Source organism: Scyliorhinus torazame, chromosome 29 (genome assembly GCF_047496885.1).
Source record: "Scyliorhinus torazame isolate Kashiwa2021f chromosome 29, sScyTor2.1, whole genome shotgun sequence".
In the NCBI taxonomy this organism is placed as follows: domain Eukaryota; kingdom Metazoa; phylum Chordata; class Chondrichthyes; order Carcharhiniformes; family Scyliorhinidae; genus Scyliorhinus; species Scyliorhinus torazame.
This window is the reverse complement of record NC_092735.1, coordinates 26231080-26252599: the sequence shown is the minus strand read 5'-3', so window position 1 is coordinate 26252599 and position 21520 is coordinate 26231080. Positions and strand designations below refer to the sequence as shown.

The 21520-nt window shown below is 49.3% G+C and overlaps 1 protein-coding gene across 2 annotated transcripts; it reads left to right on the top strand.

The window, feature by feature from the left end:
• The first annotated feature begins 82 nt into the window (after positions 1-82).
• nosip (nitric oxide synthase interacting protein) lies at positions 83-20169 on the top strand. 2 transcript variants are annotated; one of them, XM_072492252.1, is made up of 9 exons: positions 83-202; positions 2500-2598; positions 6205-6310; positions 7821-7902; positions 9255-9396; positions 13120-13238; positions 16080-16267; positions 16965-17073; positions 19917-20169. In XM_072492252.1, exons 2-9 carry the CDS (start codon positions 2529-2531, stop codon positions 19986-19988), a joined length of 888 nt encoding a protein of 295 aa, XP_072348353.1. In that variant the 5' UTR covers positions 83-202; positions 2500-2528; the 3' UTR covers positions 19989-20169. The 2 variants fall into 2 exon arrangements, with proteins under 2 accessions (XP_072348353.1, XP_072348352.1); XM_072492251.1 differs by having other exon boundaries at positions 137-226.
• Positions 20170-21520: the final 1351 nt, after the last annotated feature.

Sequence of the window (21520 nt, the reverse complement as noted above, 5' to 3'; positions counted from 1 at the left end):
AAACTTTGGAGAGGGAGGGAATGTGTGGGGCGGAGAGGCTGTAAATGAATACTGGGTAACCCATATTGAGCGAGATGCGCATGCTCGGGGCCGCCGCCATCTGATCTACTTCCGCCCGCTGCACCGGAAGGAAGCTCGCCGCCTTTTCCCTTCCGGTCGGGTCAAACTGACGCACCTCCGGCCTGGAGGGCCTGTTGTTTGGGTGAGTCCGAGGCCAGAATTAAAGGTACACTTCTGGGTCGAAAATTGTTCAGTGAGTGACGCTTGCCAGGTTAGAGGGGCAGCAGATTCAGTTATAATTTAAAAAAAAAAAATGAAGTACCTGCTTGAAGGGGAAAATCTGCAAGGCTGTGGGATTGGATAGCCATCAAAGGGCTAGCACGGGCGCGATGGGCCGAATGGCGTTTTTCTATGCTTTATCGTGTATTGAAACCCGTTAGATCGTTTAATGGCTCTCTTGTGCTGTCCACTTGGGATACCGGCAGCTCCTAAGGAGCCCACAATCCTCCCAGTGCGGTGCCAATGGAGTCCTGCACTGTCAGAGGAGCCGTCTTTCAGATGACATGTTAAGCCAAGGCCCTGTCTGCCCCCTGTGGTGGGCGTAAACGATCGCACGGCCCCCTCGATTCGAATATGAATTAAGGAAACTCCCTGGCATCCTGGCCAATAGTTACCCCTTAACCAACCTGAGTTTAGGGGCGGCACGATGGCGCAGTGGTTAGCACTGCTGCCTCACGATGACGAGGACCTGGGTTCGATCTCGGCCCCAGGTCACTGCCCGTGAGGAGATTGCACATTCTTGTGCCTGATTGGTGATTGGTCACGCTAAATTGTCCCTTAATTGCAGCTGGTTTAGCACAGGGCTAAATTGCTGGCTTTTAAAGCAGACCAAGGCAGGCCAGCAGCACGGTTCAATTCCCTTACCAGCCTCCCCGAACAGGCGCCGGAATGTGGCGACTAGGGGCTTTTCACAGTAACTTCATTGAAGCCTACTTGTGACAATAAGCGATTTTCAAGTCATTTCAATTGGAAAAAGATAATTGGGTGCTTTAAATTAAAAAAAAAACAACCTGAGCTTTTAAAGAAAAAAGTTTAACTGATCATTTGTGGTTTCTTGGACCCTGCTTTATGCTAAAATAGTTGTGTGTTTGCCTATGGTAAGTGAGTTATTCTGAAATTCAATGTCTATGGAGTGCTGTGGACATTCCAGAGAGGTAATGAGTTGCTATGTGAATGTTTCTTTGCACATAAAAGTGGAGTAATCCTGTTTTGAGTCTAATTCCTCACCATCTAAGATCGATGTTTACAGACAGTAATAAGATTATCTTTCAATGTGCAGGAGCTGGCGGCAGCTCTTACTTCCTGTAAACAAACCGTATCTCACCATCGCCTTTTTTTGTCACTAGTTGTCTGGCAGTGATAGTCAGGGGAATGTCTCTGAAATTATATTCCGGGACTGATCTGAAACTCCGACTGTGAAGGTTTATAGGTTATCCCGTTTGATGAGGGATCGCGACTTGTTGCCAATGTGCTCCCCCCGCCCCCCAACGGACCTATAACATGTCAAGATTACAGAATGGTTACAGGACAGAGGAGGCCATTAAGCCCATCGTGTCTGGACTAGCTCTCCAGACGAGCAATGCAGCAATTGCCAGTCCCCGGCCTTCTCCCTTAACCCTACACAGGGGCTGGTTTAGCACACTGGGCTAAATTGCTGGCTTTGAAAGCAGACCAAGGCAGGCCAGCAGCACGGTTCAATTCCCGTAACAGCCTCCCCGAACAGGCGCTGGAATGTGGCGACTAGGGGCTTTTCACAGTAACTTCATTTGAAGCCTACTTGTGACAATAAGCGATTTTCATTTTCATTTCATTTTCATTTAATTTCATTCTCCCTTTTCAGATAATCCAATTTCCTTTTGATTGAGCGCCCCACCCCCATCATCCACCGCCTCACAAAATCACAGAACCTTTACAGTGCAGCAGAAGGCCATTCGGCCCATCGAGTCTGGCCTGGCTCTCTGAAAGAGCATTCTATCAAGTCCCACTCCTAATCGCCGTAACCTTGCACATTCTCTTTTCAGATAGCAATCCAGTACTCTTTTTGAATACCTCAATCGAGCCGCTCTCTCTCTCTCTCTCTCTCTCTCTCTCTCTCTCTCTCTCTGTCCTCATAGTACAGTTTCTCTCTCTCTCTCTCTCTCTCTCTGTCCTCATAGTACAGTTGCTTATCCCTGGGATCACTCTCGTGAATCTTGTGTGGTTCGGTGTCAAATTAATTTGTAAATGCGCCTGGGCATTTTGTGAAAGGCGCTATATAAATGCAAATGGTTGTTGGCCAAGGCAAGGAACGGACTTGTCGGGCTGAAAACGCCGGGAGCGATTGGATGTTACACTGGGAGGACTTTGGGATCCTTCTAGCTGGATGAATTTAGATGGACTGAATGGCCCCATTGATCCAAAATTGTGTTAGCTGACTTTTCTTTGCATCCGTTCCTACAGGACTGAGGCACGCAGCTGGTGTGCGAGCGATGACCAGACATGGGAAGAATTGCACGGCGGGGGCTGTGTACACCTACTATGAGAAGAAGAAGGACACAGGTAGGTGGGAGGATGGAGTGAATAATATCAGTGGCTTAACCTGCAGTCCACAGACAATAATGGAGGTTGGGGGGGGATTGAGAAGAGGTGGGGAGGGAGAGGTGCCAAAGTGTAGGTGGGAGTAAGGAGGTGTGGTAGTGGACAGGATCTGACTTTTCTTTTTATAGCGAGACTCTGGGGCGAGCACAATGCATCTCATAACCTATACAATTCTAATGGGACTGGACAGGATAGAGGCAGGAAGGATGTTCCCGATGGTGGGGGTGTCCAGAACCAAGGGTCACAGTCTGAGGATACGGGGCAGACCATTTAGGACAGAGATGAGGAGAAATTTCTTCACCCAGAGAGTGGTCGGCCTGTGGAATTTGCTACCACAGGAAGCAGTTGAGGCCAAAACATTGTATGTTTTCAGGCAGCAGATACAGTACTTGTGGTGAAGGGGATCAAAGGATAGTGGGGGGGTCGGGTGCGAAGGCAGGATCAGGCTATTGAATGGATGATCAGCCATGATCATAATGAATAGAAGTGCAGGCTCGAAGGGCCGAATGGCCTCCTCCTGCTCCTATTTTCTCTAAAGAGCCAAGCTGACTCGAAACGTCAATTCTCAATTGCCATCGCTTATAGGGGCAGCACGGTAGCACACATGGATAGCACTGTGGCTTCACAGCACCAGGGTCCCAAGTTCGATTCCCCTGCTGGGTCACTGTCTGGGCGGAGTCTGCACGTTCTCCCCGTGTCTGCGTGGGTTTCCTCCAGGTGCTCTGGTTTCCTCCCACAGTCCAAAGACGTGCAGGTTGGATTGGCCATGATAAATTGCCCTGAGTGACCAAAAAGGTTAGGAGGGGTTATTGGGTTACAGGGATAGGGTGGAAGTGAGGGCTTAAGTGGGTCGGTGCAGACTCGATGGGCCAAATGGCCTCCTTCTGCACTGTATGTTCTTGTTCTATGTCAACTCTGTTTCTTCTGACAGACGCTGCTGGGTGTTTCTGGCATCCTCTGTTCTGGTCTCAGCTTCCAGCGCCCGCAGTCCTTCGCTTGTTTGGCTCTCCCCGTTGTTTACTCTGGGAATTAAGAGAAAATGCCGGAGACCATTCCACCTGTTAGGCAATGGTACCCACGGAGAGAGAGTGAAAGACACGGAGCTAACGTTTCAGATCGTAAACCTCTCTTCAGAATCTGCTGGAGCTGAAACCGGCCACCAGCTTGAAACGTCAACCCTGTTACCAATTGTTAACATTTGTTAAATGTTAACATTGACGGTGCCTGAGCTTCCGAGTGTTTCCAGCTTTTCCTGTTCTTATTTCGGAATTCCAATATCCTGGGTATTTTTTTTTTGTTTGCTTTGTCTTCCCCATTCGTTATACATCTTTTTTTTAAAATTTAGAGTGCCCAATAATTTCTTTTTCCAATTAAAGGTTAATTTAGCGTGACCAATCCATCTACCCTGCACATCTTTGGGTTGTGGGGGTGAGACCGACGCAGACAGGGGGAGAATGTGCAAACTCCACAAGGGCAGTAACCCAGGGCCAGGATTCGAACCCGCGCCCTCACCGCCGTGAGGTACATCTTCCTTTTTAATCGTGTGGTGACTCCAGTTATGATCTGACCGGAGCGTCGTATAACCTCAAAATCGAATTACACAGCCCAGGAGGCCATTCAGCCCCTCGCGCCTGTATCTGTTTTTGAAAGAATTTTTAAAATTAGTAATTGCTTGTTAGTACAGACCTTGAGTAATGCAGAGAAAAAAAAGTGACGTGCTGTTGAAGCTTTTCATATTGCACTCATCAGGACAGATGCAAGAATGTCAAATTTCAAAGGGAGCAACAATTTATTCTACATGAGAAAAGGAGGCTGTTTGGTTGGCAAGCTGGCTCTGGTCGAGGCGGTACTGTGGAGAATGCACTAGGGTGTGGTAGCGCCCCCCCCCCCCCCCAACACTACTTATAAATTAACCTGCACCCTTTCCCCATATGGCAGTGGGTAGAGCTAGAGGCAGAAGGGGCATGGAGGAGGTGAGATTCGCCCTGTGGGTGAAGGACCCATTTTGACTGGTGGTGGATGCTGGTGAAGTCTCCTCTTTTTTATTATATAATGGTTCAGGCTGTGGCTCAGTGGGCAGGTCCCTCCTTTCTGAGTCAGAAGGTTGTGGGTTCAAATCCCACTCGAGGACTTGGAGTGCAGAAATCATAGATTATCATAGAATTTACAGTGCAGAAGGAGGCCATTCAGCCCATCGAGTCTGCACCGGCTCTTGGAAAGAGCACCCCACCCAAGGTCAACACCGCCACCCTATCCCCATAACCCAGTAACCCCACCAACACTAAGGGCAATTTTGGACACTAAGGGCAATTTATCATGGCCAATCCACCTAACCCGCACATCTTTGGACTGTGGGAGGAAACCGGAGCACCCGGAGGAAACCCACGCACACACGGGGAGGATGTGCAGACTCCGCACAGACAGTGACCCAAGCCAGAATCGAACCTGGGACCCTGGAGCTGTGAAGCAACAGTGCTATCCACAAGGCTACCGTGCTGCCCCTAGGCCAACACGGTGGCACAGTGGTTACCGCTGCTGCCTCACAGCTCCAGGGACCTGGGTTCAATTCCAACCTTGGGTAACTGTCTTTGTGGAGTTTGCACGTTCTCCCTGTGTCTGCATGGGTTTCCTCCGGGTGCTCCAGTTTCCTCCCACGGTACAAAGATGTGCAGGTTAGGTGGATTGGCCATGCTAAATTGTCCATGTGTCCATAGTTTAGGTGGAGTTATGGGGTTACAGGGATAGGGCTAGGGAGTGAACCTAGATAAGTGTGCTCTTTCAGAGGGTCGGTGTAGACCCGATGGGCTAAATGGCCTCCTTCAGCACCGTAGGGAATCTGACACTGCAGTGGGCGTTACGGTAGTACAGTGGTTAGCACTGTTGTTTCACAGCGCTCGGGTCCCAGGTTCGATTCCCGGCTTGGGTCACTGTCTGTGCGGAGTCTGCACCTTCTCCCTGCATCTGCATGGGTTTCCTCCCGGTGCTCCGGTTTCATCCCACAAGTCCCGAAAGACGTGCTTGTTCGGTGAATTGAACATTCCGAATTCTCCCTCTGTGTACCCGAACAGGCGCCGGAATGTGGCGGCTAGGGACTTTTCACAGTAACTTCATTGCAGCGTTAATGTAACCCGCCTTGTGACACTATAAAGACTATTATTATCAGTAGTAGTGAGGGAGTGCCACACTGCCAGAGGTGCCTTCTTTGGATGAAACATTAAACGGAGTCTCTGTTGCTCTCTCCAGTGGATGTTAAAGATCCCGCAGCAGGATAGACACCCATGGAGTCTTGTTAAATATTTATTCCCCAAATCGACTTCGCAAAATTACCTGGCCATTATCACATTGCTGTTTGTGGGATCTTGCTGTGTGCATGTTGGCTGCCGAGTTTTCTATTTTCGATCTATGTTTCAAAGATACGTCACTGAGACGTATGGTCGCCATGTATGGTGATATATAAATGCCAGTCTTCCTTTGCCCAATTGTTCAACATTGCGTTTTCACCAGGTACGTTGTTGGGGCCGATTATGGTCGGGGTTCTTGACTGACTGATTCTCTCTTCTTACCCAGCTGTTTCAGGGTATGGGACTCAGTCCCTACGACTCAGCAAGGATGCCATCAAGGACTTTGACTGCTGCTGTTTATCTTTGCAGCCTTGCAAAGATCCCGTCATAACGTGAGTCCTTCTTATTTTTCCCTTCCCCCATCCTCTGATACTTTTCCCTCCTCTCCTGGAGGCTGCGGATTCCTGGGATCCGAACCCAACTCCTGCTGCTGTCCCCAAAGGTGCCACTACCTCCTGTGCCGACAAGCAGGCTCGTGGTGACTGGGGCGAATAAGATTCTGCAAACAAAAGGAACATGTCCAAGCCGTGCACTATTTTTGCATTTCCCTGGAGCTTGGGGAGCCCCTTTGGCTGACGCATTGCCTTGGAGAAAGCAATCACAAGCAGCCACATGGACAATCTCATCTCTCCGCCACACCCCTTCTGCCTCTATCTCTCCCGTTTGCCACGTCGGGACTGGTCCCGTAGAAAAGTGATTTGGTACAGGAGTGTTGGTGTAACAGCGTACATTCTTGCACAAGTGTTGATCCTGCCGCTGTCTCCAGCCCGCCCATAACGGAGTGCCCTGTTTGAAATTTTGTATTCTTGTGTTTGTCCTGATGAGTGCAAGATGAAAAACTTTGGCAACGTGACTTTCTTTTCAGCAACATTCATATTCTGGCAATTGAATCAAATTTTGTATTTATCATATTGGAATCCCAAGGTCTTTGCATTTTGGGATTGCTCTCTGTAATTTTCCCATTAAAATTAATAAACCAGTGGTCGGTCAGTGCCTCTCTAGACAGTGAGTAGGTATTCAATTGCCACCCACCGAGAGAAACGAGGAGGGGATTGCTCCAAGGTTTCTCTAGTTTCACAGTCACCATTGAGGGTGGCACAGTGGTTAGCACTGTTGCCTGACCGTGCCAGGGGCCCGGGTTCGATTCCGGCCTCGGGTGACTGTGTGGTGTTTGCATGTTCGCCCCGTGTCTGTGTGCGTTTCCTCGGGGCGCTCCGGTTTCCTCACACAGTTCAAAGATGTGCAGGTTTGGTGGATTGGCTGCGATAAATTGCCCCTTGATGTCCACAGGTTCGGTGGGGTTACGGGATAGGGTGGTGAGTGGGCCTAGGTATTCTTCTGGAGGGTCGGTGCAGACTCGATGGGCCGAACAGCCTCCTTCTGCACTAAGATTTTGTGGATTATGATCCTTGTTTCGTATTCCAAATTTCTGAATTGAATTTACATTCCTCAGCAGCTGTCGTGGGTTATTAGTCCAGCAACATAGTCTCATTTCTGTTTGTGGGAGCTTGCTGTCCATAAATTGGCTGCCACTTTTCCTGATGCACAACATTGTCTGCACTTTAAAAGGTATTCAATTGGCTGAAAAGCACTTTGGCACTGAGCTTGTGACTGGTGCTATATGAATGCAACTTCTCTTTTTCTTACCTGAGCAGGATTCGGGTTTCAAACCTGTGACCATTTAACCTCCGTTGCTCCATAAATATTATGCATTTACCCTTTGAACCATTAAGAGAGCCTGGTCAGAATATTATTAAATGTAAATACATTAGTGTTTAATGCTGAAGCGGCTAATGGGTTGTCACGCTGATGAATATTTCTTGTTGTTTTTTCATTTTACAGACCTGATGGTTTTATATATGAAAAGGAAGCAATTCTAGAATACATCCTGCATCAGAAAACCGAAATTGCCAAGAAGATAAAGGTAGGTTCCTCTTTCTCTTCACTTCCACCTTCCCCTTCACATGGAATGAAATCGTCTGTCAGCGTGGCGGGGCGGTGTCGGCGGGGCGGTGTCTGCGTGGCGGTGTCTGCGAGGCAGGGCGGTGTCTGCGTGGCGGGGCGGTGTCTGCGGGGCGGTGTCTGCGTGGCGGGACGGTGTCTGCGTGGCGGGGCGGTGTCTGCAAGGCGGTGGCGGGGCGGTGTTTGCGAGGTGGTGGCGGGGCGGTGTCTGCCTGGCGGGGCGGTGTCTGCCTGGCGGGACGGTGTCGGCGAAGCGGGGCGGTGCCGGCGAGGCGGGGCGGTGTCGGCGTGGCGGGGCGGTGTTTGCGTGGCGGGGCGGTGTCTGCAAGGCGGTGGCGGGGCGGTGTTTGCGAGGCGGTGGCGGGGCGGTGTCTGCCTGGCGGGACGGTGTCGGCGGGACGGTGTCGGCGAGGCGGGGCGGTGCCGGCGAGGCGGGGCGGTGTTTGCGAGGCGGTGGCGGGGCGGTGTCTGCGTGGCGGGACGGTGTCGGAGTGGCGGGGCGGTGTCTGCAAGGCGGTGGCGGGGCGGTGTTTGCGAGGCGGTGGCGGGACGGTGTCGGAGTGGCGGGGCGGTGTCTGCGAGGCAGTGGCGGGGCGGTGTTTGCGAGGCGGTGGTGGGGCGGTGTCTGCGTGGCGGGGCGGTGTCTGCGTGGCGGGACGGTGTCGGCGAGGCGGGGCGGTGCCTGCGTGGCGGGGCGGTGCCTGTGGGGCGGTGTTGGCGTCTGCGGGGCGGTGTTGGCGGGGCGGTGTTGGCGGGGCGGTGTCGGCGGGGCGGTGTCGGCGGGGCGGGGCGGTGTCTGCGTCAGGGGATCGATGACGGTGAGCGAGCGTGCATTCTGGCTCTCGCTGGTGTTCGTGTGCTTTCTTGCACCTGCACCCCTGCCGCCCCTATCTACCCACGAATCAAGAGGAGTTTGAGGATGAGGTGACATTAGAGTGGTGAGCCTGTGGAATTCATTACCACAGGAAATAATTGAGGCTCAGACATTGAATATATTCAAGATATAGCACTTGGGAGAATGGGATCAAGGGTTATGGGGAGAAAGCAGGGTTAGATATTGATTTGGACGATCAGCCATGATAGTGACAAATGGCAGAGCCGGCTCGAAGGGCCGAATGGCCTGCTCCTGTCTTCTGTTTCTATGCCCACCCTCTTGAATGCAGTTGGTGAGGGGACGATGCTCCACAGGAACCCCAGCCCAATTGCACTTTGTCAAACCACCGTTTTTCAGTGGACCTGCTGCCACTGGTGTCTGCGTGTCAGCCGTACCATCCTCCATTTCGAAGCTTTAATTATTTTTCTTTGATCTCCCAGGCTTACGAGAAACAGAAGAACATCAAAAAGACGGAGCTGGCTGAGCTGGCGAAGGCGGAGAAGGAGTCTAAAGTCAAAGCGTTCCTGGAGAAAGAGTCAACCATCGTGAGCAAGCCGCTGAATCCCTTCAGCTCCAAAGAGGGTACGGTGACCTACGGTAGTCAGGAAAAGCAGGATTCTCCTCCGTGCGGTCGTGGTTGGGGGGGGGGGGGGGGGGGGAGCGGGTGGGGAGCAGGTGGGGGAGAGGGTGGGGGAGAGGCTGGAGCCCACCTCCACCTCCCCCATTCAAAGTCGCTCGGCTGTCATATCAGTTTCATGTAGAAAGATAGACTTACATTTATAATAGTGCCTTTCATACATCTCCAGCCGCTTCACCTCCAATGAAGCACTTCTATTGAACTGGGCTAGTGTAGAAAATGCAGCAGCCAGTTTGCGCACAACAAGCTCGCATGCTCAGCAATGTGATCAGCCTGTTACCAATGACCAGATTACCCACTTTGGTAACATTGTTGAAGCATTCTTATTGGCCCAGGCACCAGCGAGGACTGCCCTGCCCATTATCCTCCATAACATTGCCATGGAACCTTCTGCATCCACCTTCGAACCTGGCACCCCGGAGAGTGCAACACCCCCTCCGCCCTGCTCTGGAAAGTCAGCCCGCAGTTTGTGCTCAAGTCTCTGAAGACGGACTTGAATCTGTGACCTTTCTACGTGGCTTCGAGGAACAGGAAAAGCAGCTCTGAATTGGAGACCAGCGGCTGTTCAAGGATAGCTTGTTTTTTTCAAGATATCAGTGTCACCAACTCCCGTTAGCGGAAAGTTAGGGGTTTAGTGAATGGCAATCCCATCTCTAAAGCCAGAATAGGAACATTGAAATTAGGAGCAGAAATAGGCAATTCAGCCCTTTGGGCTGATCTCTTCCTGGTCTCCAATCCATCTCCCTGTCTGTTCCCCATATCCCTTTAACCGTTTTTAGAATCAGAAGAATGTCTATCTCCTTCTTGAAACCATTTAATGACTCAGACCCCACCGCACTATGGGGCAGCGAGTCCCACAAATTTATCGTCCTCTGCAAGAAGTAATTCCACCTCATCTCAGTTCTCAATCAAGTCCCACCAGGTGACTTGAGCCTGGTTTATTTTATTTCATTAAAAAAAAACTTAAGAGTACCCGATTCTTTTTACTTCCAAATATGGGCCAATTTAGCGCGGCCAATCCACCTACTCTGCACACCTTTGGGCTGTGGGGGTGAGACCCACGCAGACACGGGGAGAATGTGCAAACCCCACACGGGCCGGGATCGAACCCGGGTCCTCGGCGCTGTGCTAACCACTGCGTCACCGTGCCACTCCGAGGACAACACTCTTGGGCTGGCAGTTCTGTGCAGGGCAGAGGGAGTGCTGTACTGTTGGAGATTCCGACGTATGGCCAAGGCATTAAATTCCGGTCCCGTCTGCCCTCTCGGGTGAAGGTAAATTATTCCACGGCACCATTTCTAAGAAGCACAGGAGAGTTCTCCATGTGTCATACTCACTACTTGCACCTCAACAACATCACTGCAAAAAGATGATCTGGTCATTAACATATTTCCGTTTGTGAAAATTAGCAGCCGTGTTTCCTAATTTATAACGGTGAGTGGATATTAAAAGTACTTCATTGGTTGCGAAATGCTTTGAGATGTCCTGAGGGGAAAGGCTCTATATAAATGCAAGTCTTTCTAGGGGAACCCCTCCAGTGGCTGCCTCTGGGCCACTGACGTGTTTCCCTTTCTTAGTCTTGCTGTTGTCGGTGACAGCAATGCTGTGGGATTGCTGCTGGGATTCACAGCTGGTGAAAGCAAACTTAAATAAAAAGGTTCCTCGGAAGACTATTTTCCTTCTTTGTAAAAAAAAAATGTATTTTATTACAGCATGTTTCAAAACAGGTTACGGCGAACAAACATCCCGGGAAACATACTTCCCAACAATCAACTCTACAGTCTGTACAGATTTTTCCTCTTTTCCACCACCCCCTCCCTCGCGACGAGCAGCCCCTCAAACACGGTCACAAACATCCCCCACTTTTTCTCAAATCCCTCTAGTGCCCCATAACTCATATTTTATCCTCTCCAACCGCAGGAAGTCGTACAGGTCACCCAACCAAGCCACTACCCCGGTGGCGATGCCGTCCGCCACTCCAGTAAAATTCGCCGCCGTGCAATCAGAGAGGCGAAGGCCAAGATATCGGCCTTCCTCCTCTCCATGAGTTTCTGTGAAACCCCAAATATCGCCACCAAAGGGTCCGGGTCTTCCACCACCTCCACTATCCTGGCTAAGACTGCAAACACTCCTCTCCCCCCCCCCCCCCCCCCCCCCCCCCCCCCCCCCCCCCCCCCCACCCAAGAAACTTCCCCACCCAAGAAACTTCCCAATTTTTCGCAACCCCAAAACATGTGCGCGTGATTCGCTGGCCCCCGCCCACACCTCTCACACTCATCTGCTACCCCGTGAAAGAACCCACTCATTCTCTCGCCCGAGTCATATGCACCCTGTGCACCACCTTAAACTGTATCAGGCAAATCCTTGGACTGTTTTCCTCCTCGATGCTCTTTATTCCTTCCGTCACGTCCTCCTCCTGCACTGTTTTGAAATCGCTGATCCATGTAATCACCCCTCTGTCTGGCACATTGTTCTATGGGTAACCCTCGGCAGCAATTGCATAGGGGGGCTGGTTGACTGGAGGAGGCAGCGTCATGCACATCAGTGCACTTCAACCGCCATTGACATCTGCTGCTAACCCAAATGGATTCCGCCCCTTTATACCAGTCCGTCATCCAGGGATCGGCAACCATTTTGTAACCAAAGAACCTTTTTAATTAAATAAAAATGGCCTAAAATAAAATCTATTGGGAGCTAGGAGACAAAGAAAATTGGCATTTCTAAATCAAACATGTGACAAAATGCCAAGTATCTGATAGAATTTATCATTTGCATTTTTATTATTAAAATACATGTAAACTACAATAATTTGTGTTAATAGATAAAGAAAATCAAAATTAAATTGACCTAACATCTGGGTGGTCATATTTTTGACTTTACTCAAATTTTGCCTGTGGAGTCACCTTTAAAACACCTGTGGCCATTGACTCTTGTGTTGGCTATTGATTCTCGTAATTTTTTCTTTAAAAAAAATAAATAAATTTAGAGTAACCAATTCATTTTTTCCAATTAAGGGACAATTTAGCGTGGCCAATCCACCTACCCTGCACATCTTTGGGTTGTGGGGGTGAAACCCACACAAACACGGGGAGAATGTGCAAACTCCACACGGATAGTGACCCAGAGCCAGGATCAAACCTGGGACCTCGGCGCCGTGAGACAGCAGGGCTATTCTCATAATTAAAAGGCTTCTAAAGAGCAATTTATCATCTCAGCTATTCTGATCGCTGCCAGAAAACCTGTTCCCTGCTGCGCTGGGTATCGAACCTGCAACCCCATGGTGTCAGCCTGGGCCTCTGGGTTACTAGTCCAGTGACATTAGCTTTACATCACCGTCGTCCCACGGGGCGGTAACTTGTGCTCAGCGTAATTCCAAAGGCAGCACGCCGTGTTTGCCATTAGTTTGGGGTTTTATTTCGCGACCCGTAGAAGGAGTGTTTGCTCAATTCCGACGTGAGGAGCCAAACTTTGCGGCATGTGCGTCAGAAATGGCACATATTCCAAGGGGAGGATTTCAGCCTCTCCACCTGCTAGCTCCATCCCACCCCAGCGGGTAATCTCACTGGCAACGCTGGAAAGTTGAAACAATCTGCACCAACCCTGGTCTTTTTTTATTTGCCTTTTCTTTAGTCTCCAGCCCCCTTTGAACTTGCCCTTATGATCCCCAGGGGAAGCCCAGGCTAGCTCGAGCACGGAACCAGTTCAGCACGGGGGTGAAAAGCACTTGCCGAGCTTTTGGATCCCGTCCCTTACCCCCGAGGCGAAAGCATCTACCGTGAGAAAACCGGTAAGATTCTCCGCGGCAATTTATTCTACTTTGGTGTTCTTGCTGTCTTCCTGTTTCTCCTCCACCTGCCCCCCAACCTCCCTTCCCATTTAAAATGACGACTGAATCGCATCTGCAGTTTCAGGAAGAAAGGAGAGGTGATATTTGGAAGAGGGGGCTGTGTGCGAAAGAAAAGTGATCCACTCTGCCCTTTTCATATATCATGATTTCATATTTACAATCAAATAGGAAAAGTGATGATTTGCGACGCAGGTTAGAGGAGTTGGTTGGAGCAGAGTAGTGCCCCCCCCCTCCGTGGTGGGAGGCTGTTAATACAGTATGATGTTTACATACAAAATTTCCATTGTAAGCATGGGAAGTTATAACGGGCAATTTTCTTGTTTGTAGACTGGGCATGCCTGAAGGCTCAAAGCAGAGTTCTGTCAGTTCCCCCAGTCTGCTCCTGGGTTTTGCAAAGAGTTGAAGACCTAATTCTAAAAGGTTATGCCACAAAAGACAAGACCACAAAATGGCAATGGTTTTTTAAACAGGGAGGGAAGTGCAGCAGTGCTAGTCTGATAGTCTCAATATGTTCAGGTTAGAAGGTTCAATGTACAGGATACTCTGTTTCGGACTTCCAGAGATCTCAGATCTGGCCATTCTTGCCCTGCACAGAGTTTTGTTGGATGATTCAACTGTTGAGCCTGATCTTGCCCCCTGGCGCTTGCAGCTTACAACCACTCACTTCACCAGGAGGAATAACTGCCTTATTGACCAGGTGACCCCCCAATTAAATCTTCCTTTCCTTCTCTTGTCCTCTTTACCCTTGACTGAGATCAGCTGAGGATGGCCCAGAGGCACGAGAGTGCTACTCACGGAGTCTCAGCTGACGTAGTTATTCCTGGACCGTACAGTTTTGAGATACAACAACAAGCACATCGAAGGGTTGTCAAACAGCCACTGGACTGCTTACTGACTGGTACAGTTCAGAGTTGTAAGAATGTATATAAATCACTGCAGAGGGATATCGACAGAGTGGGAAACAGTAGCAGATGGAGTTAATGTGGGGAGGTGTCAGGTTATTCACCTGATAGTAAGAATAGAAAAGCAGGTTATTTTTTTGAAAAAGTGTGAAACTTTTAAATGTTGATGTTCGCAGAGACTTGGGTGTACTCCTATGCGGAGCTCCTAAAGCTAGCACGCAGGTATCGTAAGCAATGACATGATGGCCTTTATTTGCAAGGGAATTGGAGTACAGGAATACAGAAGTCTTGCTGCAGTTGTACAGGGCTATGGTGAGACAACCTCTGGAATACTGTGTGCAGTTTTGGTCTCCGTATTTAAGGAAGAATATACTTGCATTGGAGACAGAACAGCAAAGATTCACTAGACTGGTCCCTGGGGTGAGGAGGTTGTCTGAGATGAGGGGCTAAGTAAACTGATATTCTCTGGAGTTTAGAAGAATGGGTGGTGATCTTATTGAAACACATAAGGTTCTGAAGGGGCTTGACGGAGTAAATACTGTAAGAGTCCTTCCTGTTTATTTCCTTTGTTCCTATTTGATTTCTGGTCCATGGACCCATGATCGGAATGTGCCTTTAAGCAGAGGACCCGAGCTTGTCAGGACACAGTGTTCCAGGTTTTGTATTTCGGAGAGGAGAAACAGACTCGGCGGCAACGAGTGAATGTTAGGAACCGGTTTTGGAGGAAGTCATGGCGATTGACTAATTGGCAACCGGTGGATTGGCCAGGAACAGTGTTCTGCCTGACAACAGTCAGCGATTGGTTCCTACATGATGCTTTTTGAGAGAACTGGGCAGAAGTGTTTGGAGTTTGGAAGGAGAACGCACTCTCTCTCTCTCTCTCTTTCGCTTGCTGAGGTAAAAGAACTGCTCTATCGTCCTGAAAGCAGTGAGTGCCCGGCACATCCTTTGCTGTGAACCTGAAATGATGCTGAGTCTGCAGAGAACATAGACAATCTTTCCAGAGAAAACCATCTCAAGCCTAGAAAGAAGAAGTACCGAAACCAAAGCTGAACCTCAGAAAAACATTAACTAGAAGCCATCCTAGTGCATCAAAGAGCCTTTTATTAATAATTTATTTCCCCCTCGATCACCCTTTCCTCTGTGTTTGTGTTTGTTTGTTTGTGTGTGTGTATATATAGGGAGTGGGGATAGTTGGAAAAGTGGGGGGCTGGGAGAGGGGTAGGGTAGTAGATATCAGTTACATTTTTCTGTCCATTTAATTATAATGCTGTACATAAAAGGTTACTTGTTTGAAGTTACAAACCCGGTGACTATGGTTTATTGGGCTTCGCCAAGGTCCGTGTGCCAGCCCAGGGGGTCGGGACATTATTGACACATGGCTGGGGAATGTACAATAAAAAGGGTGGGGGGGGGGTGGTGCGGTGGGCACATTATCAGAATAAGGGCACCGCCGTTTAGGATTGAGATGAGGAGAAATTGCTTCGCTGTGAATCTTTGGCATTCCCTACCCCAGAGGTTTTGTGGATGTTGCACTGTTGATTATGTTTAACGCTGACCTCGACAGATCTTTGATCTCTCGGGGAATCGAGTGATATGAGAACGGGTGGGAAAATGGAATTGAAACCGAAGTATCAGCCGTGGTGACGTTGAATGGAGGAACCGGATCGACAGGCCATTTGGTCTACTATTCCTATGCTTGAACGTGAGGAAGAAACGTTAGGGCTTATTGATTAGGGTGCGGGAGCTGGGATAAACGAGAGCGCGCTGCGGGGGTAAATAAATAAAATGGCGGAGCAGTCAATGGGCCAGGCGGCCCACTCCCGTCCCTGTATCTCTGAATTGTTTAACTCCCTTTTACACCCCCCCCCCTTTGCAGGATAAGACTGTCTACTGCCCGATGAGCGGGAGGTCGCTGAAGATGAAAGACCTGATCCCTGTGAACTTCTTGCCAGTTGACAGTAAGCTGGAGCGCGTGCAGCTAATCACCAAGCAGGAACGCTACGTCTGTGCCGTGACGCGGGACGTGCTGGGGAACTCTGTGCCGTGCGCTGTACTTCGACCCTCGTAAGTGAGACGCGGATTCCCCCCTCTCCTACCCCCCACCCCCCAACTCGTTCTTGATCCATGTCGCAAACCCTCCCCCGACTTTCTTTCTGTAACCAACCCTTTTCGTTGCCCCATTCTTGCTTTCAGCTGCCGAGGATCTAAACTCTGGAGACCCTACCCGAATCTCTCTCTCCTCTTTTAAGCCACTCCTTAAATCCTACCCCTTTGACCAAGCTTGTGGTCACTTATCTTAATATCTCCTAACGTGGCTCGTGTCAAATGCCGTTTGATGATCTCTCTGGTGAAGGGCCTTGGGATTACATCAGAGGTCCTTTATGAATGCAAGTTGTTGTTGATTTTTCTATAGCCTGTGCGCTGGTAATTTCTTTTTACAGAAGGATTAACTGTTGTTAACCGGCGATAAGCATTGGGGCTGTCATTTCCAGATTTTAAAATTCATTTTGTTAGTTAATTAAGTTGAAGTTTCACCAGTTGCCTCGTTGGGATTTGAAGCTGCTCCGCGAGAGCGTTAGCCTGGGCATTACTAGCCCAGTGACCAGTATGACACCGTCTCCCCCTTTTGTTTGAAGGGTTGTCCCATCGTACCAGGAGTGGGACAGCATCAGTCCCCACTGGGAGTGTCAGCGATGTACGTCAGGGATTCTAGGTCATTCGTGTGGCCGCCCCGATTTATTTTGATTTTTGTTGTTTGCAGGGGGGCTGTGGTCACCGTGGAGTGCGTAGAGAAGCTGATTAAACATGACATGGTTGACCCGATCAATGGGGCCCAACTGACGGAGAAGGACATAATCCACATTCAGAGGGTGAGCGAAAGCAGTTCACATTCCGGCGTGTGTGCACGTGTGCCTCAGGATTTCGGTGCATTCGTCGTCACAAGCTCCAACTTGGTGCTGATCCGCATCCTTATGCCCAGACTAGTGCTTGCACCCTGATTAAACACTTCCCACCCCCTCTCTTGCAACTCTGTAACCCCCGGGCACAAGCCAGGAGAAAATTGGGAGGGACGATGAGTTTAAAAGTGAAATCTGAAAAATTCCTCCCCGACCCCCTGCAGTGATTGAAACCCAACCTCGGAAATCACACTGACGGCTCATGTCAACGATTAATCCATTTATCAATCCCTCTTGAATACTGCATAACTGGCAATCCATTCCGGAAGCTTCTAGAGCATTCTTGCCTGTGCCAGCATAGTGGGCTAAACAGCTGGCTTGTAATGCAGAACAAGACCAGCAGCGTGGGTTCAATTCCCGTTCCAGCCTCCCCGAACAGGCGCCGGAATGTGGCGACTAGGGGCTTTTCACAGTAACTTCATTGAAGCCTACTTGTGACAATAAGCGATTATTATTATTATTATTATTATTATTATTATTATTATTATTATTATTATTATTATTATTATTATTATTATTAAAGAACAATCCAATTTGACCGACTTCCATGAGAACGGCTGTTCTGAATCATAATTTTTAATCCGGCATAGTAACTGAATCTGGATGTCAGGCACGGTAGCACACGTGGCTAGCACTGTGGCTTCACAGCTCCAGGGTCCCAGATTTGATTCCCGGCTTGGGTCACTGTCTGTGCGGAGTCTGCACGATCTCCCCGTGTCTGCGTGCTCCGGGTGCTCCTGTTTCCTCCCACAGCCCAAAGACGTGCCGATTGGGTGGATTGGCCATGATAAATTGCCCTTAGTGTCCATAAAAAGGTTAGGAGGGGTTATTGGGTTACGGCGATATGGTGGAAGTGAGACTTAAGTGGGTCGGTGCAGACTTGATGGGCCGAATGGCCTCCTTCTGCACTGTATGTTCTATGCTCCAAGCGGGTGACAATATGGAGAGAGAGCAGGAGTGTGCCACCGTGGCCCAATTATAAGATCTCTTAGTGGATCTGGCAGTGTCGCCTCCTTGCTAGAGGTCAGGCATTCAAGTCCTGCGCGAGAGACTTGAGCATATACTCTAGGCCAACGCTCCCAGGGTAGTATTGAGGGAGTGCTGCATTGCCAGAAGTGCCGTCTTTCAGATCAGACATTAAACGCAGGCCCTGTAAGGTGGCTGTAAAAAGTCCTGTGACTTCGTTTGAAGAACCATGAATTGTCTCGTGACTCAGATCAACAGCCCCCCCCAATTAACATCCCTAAAACAAATTGACACCGTTTTTGGGCCAGTTACATGGAGCAGCTCCTCTGGTCCGTCATTTGATTTGATTTGATTCCATTTATTGTTACATGTACCGAAGTACAGTGAAAAGTATTTTTCTGCGGCCAAGGGAACGTACACAGTACGTACATCGTAGACAAAAGAATAATCAATAGAGTACATTGACAAATGGTACATCGACAAACAGTGATTGGGTACAGTGCGGAACAAGGGGCCAAACAAAGCAAATACATGAGCAAGAGCAGCATAGGGCGCCGTGAATAATGTTCTTATAGGGAACAGATCAGTCCGAGGGGGGGGTCGTTGAGGAGTCTTCTAGCTGTGGGGAAGAAGTTGTTCCTGTGTCTGGATGTGCGAGTCGTCAGACTTATCTATCTTCTGCCTGGGTGGGAGGGGTCTCTGATAATACTGTCTGCTTTCCTGAGGCAGCGGGTGGTGTAGACCGAATCAATGTGGGGGTGGCAAGCTTGTGTGATGCGTTGGGCTGAGTTCACCACACGCTGCAGTTTCTTGCGATCTTGGACCGAGCAGTTGCCATACCAAGCTGTGATGCAGCCGGATAGGTTGCTCTCTCTGGCAGATCTGTAGAAATTTGTGAGATGCGATGCAGACATGCCGAATGTTTTTAGCTTCCGTAGGAAGTAGAGACGTTGTTGGGCTTTCTTGACTGTTGCATCAACGTGAGTGGACCAGGACAGACTGTTGGTGATGGTGATCCCCAGGAACTTAAAGCTATCGACCATCTCCACTTCGGAGCCATTGATGCAGACGGGCGGGGGGGGTTCGTGCTACGCTTCCTGAAGTCGATCAGTTCCTTGTCTTTCCAACATTTTAGAGAGAGGTTGTGTTCAGTACACCATGTAGCCAAGTGGTTAGTTGAGGGGCCAATCAGTAGAGTTACCCTCAAAGTAGCTGCATGTGGAAAATAAAAACGGAAGGGCTGGAAAACGTCAGCAGGTCTGGCAGCGTTGTGGGAGAGAGAAACAGTTTGTTGATGAGTCCAAAATGTCACTTCTTTGGAGTTCCACTTTGTTCTCTGGAACTGGAAAGGTTAACTCTGTTTCTCTCTCCACATGTTCCTGGTCAGACCCCCCTTTCCAGCACTTTGTTGTTGTTATTTCGGATGTAGCATTTCGCTTTCGTGCAAATGGAAAGTGGTTGGCTGCAAAGCACCACAGGGGCTGTTTAGCACAGGACTAAATCGTTGGCTTTGAAAGCAGACCAAGGCAGGCCAGCAGCACGGTTCAATTCCTGCAACAGCCTCCCCGAACAGGCGCCGGAATGTGGCGACTAGGGGCTTTTCACAGTAACTTCATTGAAGCCTACTTGTGACAATAAGCGATTTTCATTTTATTTCTTTGGGATGTCCTTGGGATGTGAAAGGTGCTATATAAATGTAATTTATCTTTGAATGGAGGGCTCTCCTGGATGGTGCAATGGGAAAGGTTGAGGGATTCTGACTCTGCTGCTTCTTGTTTGTGTGGATACAGGGAGGGACTGGATTCGCCGGATCCGGAGTGAAACTGGAAGCAAAGGAGTCGAGGCCGGTGATGCAGGCGTAAGAAAACGGTGGCTCTCGGAGCCCATTGACTCAAACAAAAGGCTTAAGCAAGTGGACATTCTGCTGTTTTATATTCCCCAGCGCTTTGCTTCTGAATTGGACTTCAGTAGAGTTGGAATTTGGCCCAGACACGCTCTTGCTTTGTTAATATCTTATATTTAATAAAGTCATCCTCTTCGTCATTCTCCGCTTCCATTAGAATGAAGTTGCTGCCATCCTTAGAAGCTTGTGAGCTGCTTGTCAAGAGGATAATCTTACTCATCGTGCAGAACACCTTGCACCCTGTTGCCCTCAGTCCCGTGGTGTTGGGAAAAGTCAGCAAAATACAATCATTGCACGTTAACGGTTAAGGTGAATGTGCAGGTTCAGTCGGCAGTTAGGAAGGCAAATGAGATGTGAGCATTTATGTCACGAGGGCTAGAATCCAAGAGCAGGGATGTACTTCTGAGGCTGTATAAGACTCTGGTCAGACCCCATTTGGAATATTGTGAGCTGTTTTGGGCCCTGTAAGGAAGGATGTGCCGGCCTTGGAAAGGGTCCGGAGGGGGGTTCACAAGAATGATCCCTGGAATGAAGAGCTTAACATGTGAGGAGCGGTCGAGGACTCTGGGTCTGTACTCGTTGGGAATTTAGAAGGATGAGGGGGGGATTTTATGGAAAGTTACAGGATACTGAGAGTCTTGGATAGAGTGGACGTGGAGAGGATGTTTCCACTCGTAGGAAAAACTAGAACCAGAGGACACCATCTCCGACTAAAGGGACAATCCTTTAAAACAGAAATAAGGAGGAATTTCTTCAGCCAGAGGGTGGTGAATCTGTGGAACTCTTTGCCGCAGAAGGTTGTGGAGGCCAAATCACTGAGTGTCTTTAAGACAGAGATAGATAGGTTCTTGATTAATAAGGGGATCGGGGGTTATGGGGAGAAAGCAGGAGAATGGGGATGGGAAAAATATCAGCCATGATTGAATGGCGGAGCAGACTCGATGGGCCGAGTGGCCTAATTCTGCTCCTATGTCTTATGGTCTTACATGGGGACAAAGTGAGGCCATCGCCAGTCTCAGTTTTCTAATATTGGCTGATACATCATGACCGTTTTTTTGTGTTGAATCCGAGAGCCTGGAACCCTATTCTCAACTGTCAGCGCGCCTGGGAAGTGAGCGGAAATTAGCAAAATAAGTTATCATTTTTATTCCAGGTAAAGACGGAATCCCTCCTGCCGAAAGGAGGTGCAGCATCAGTGGCATTCTCAGAGGCCAAGATCATGAGATTTTTGGACACTAAGTGAGTCCAGGGTTATGGGAATCGGAAAGTGTGGTTGAGAATTAGGCTTGTTAAATGGTGGTAGTCTGCTATGTTATTAGCCCTTGTTACTTTCTTGGCGAGTGCTAGTAAGCATCATATCTGAGCCTCAACAACTATCAGTAACACACAATCTGGTCGTTCATCACACAGCAGATTGAGGGAGCGTCCTGGGCGCAAACTAGCTCCTGCGTTTACTACAAAGAACAAAGAAATGTACAGCACAGGAACAGG

Excerpts from the sequence above, each read along its gene's own strand:
- nosip (XM_072492252.1), top strand. The coding sequence starts at position 2,529 with ATGACCAGACATGGGAAGAATTGCACGGCGGGGGCTGTGTACACCTAC. Across the intron at positions 13,239-16,079 it reads CATCTACCGTGAGAAAACCG|GATAAGACTGTCTACTGCCC; the intron begins GTAAGATTCTCC and ends CCCCCTTTGCAG. Across the intron at positions 17,074-19,916 it reads ACATAATCCACATTCAGAGG|GGAGGGACTGGATTCGCCGG; the intron begins GTGAGCGAAAGC and ends GTGTGGATACAG.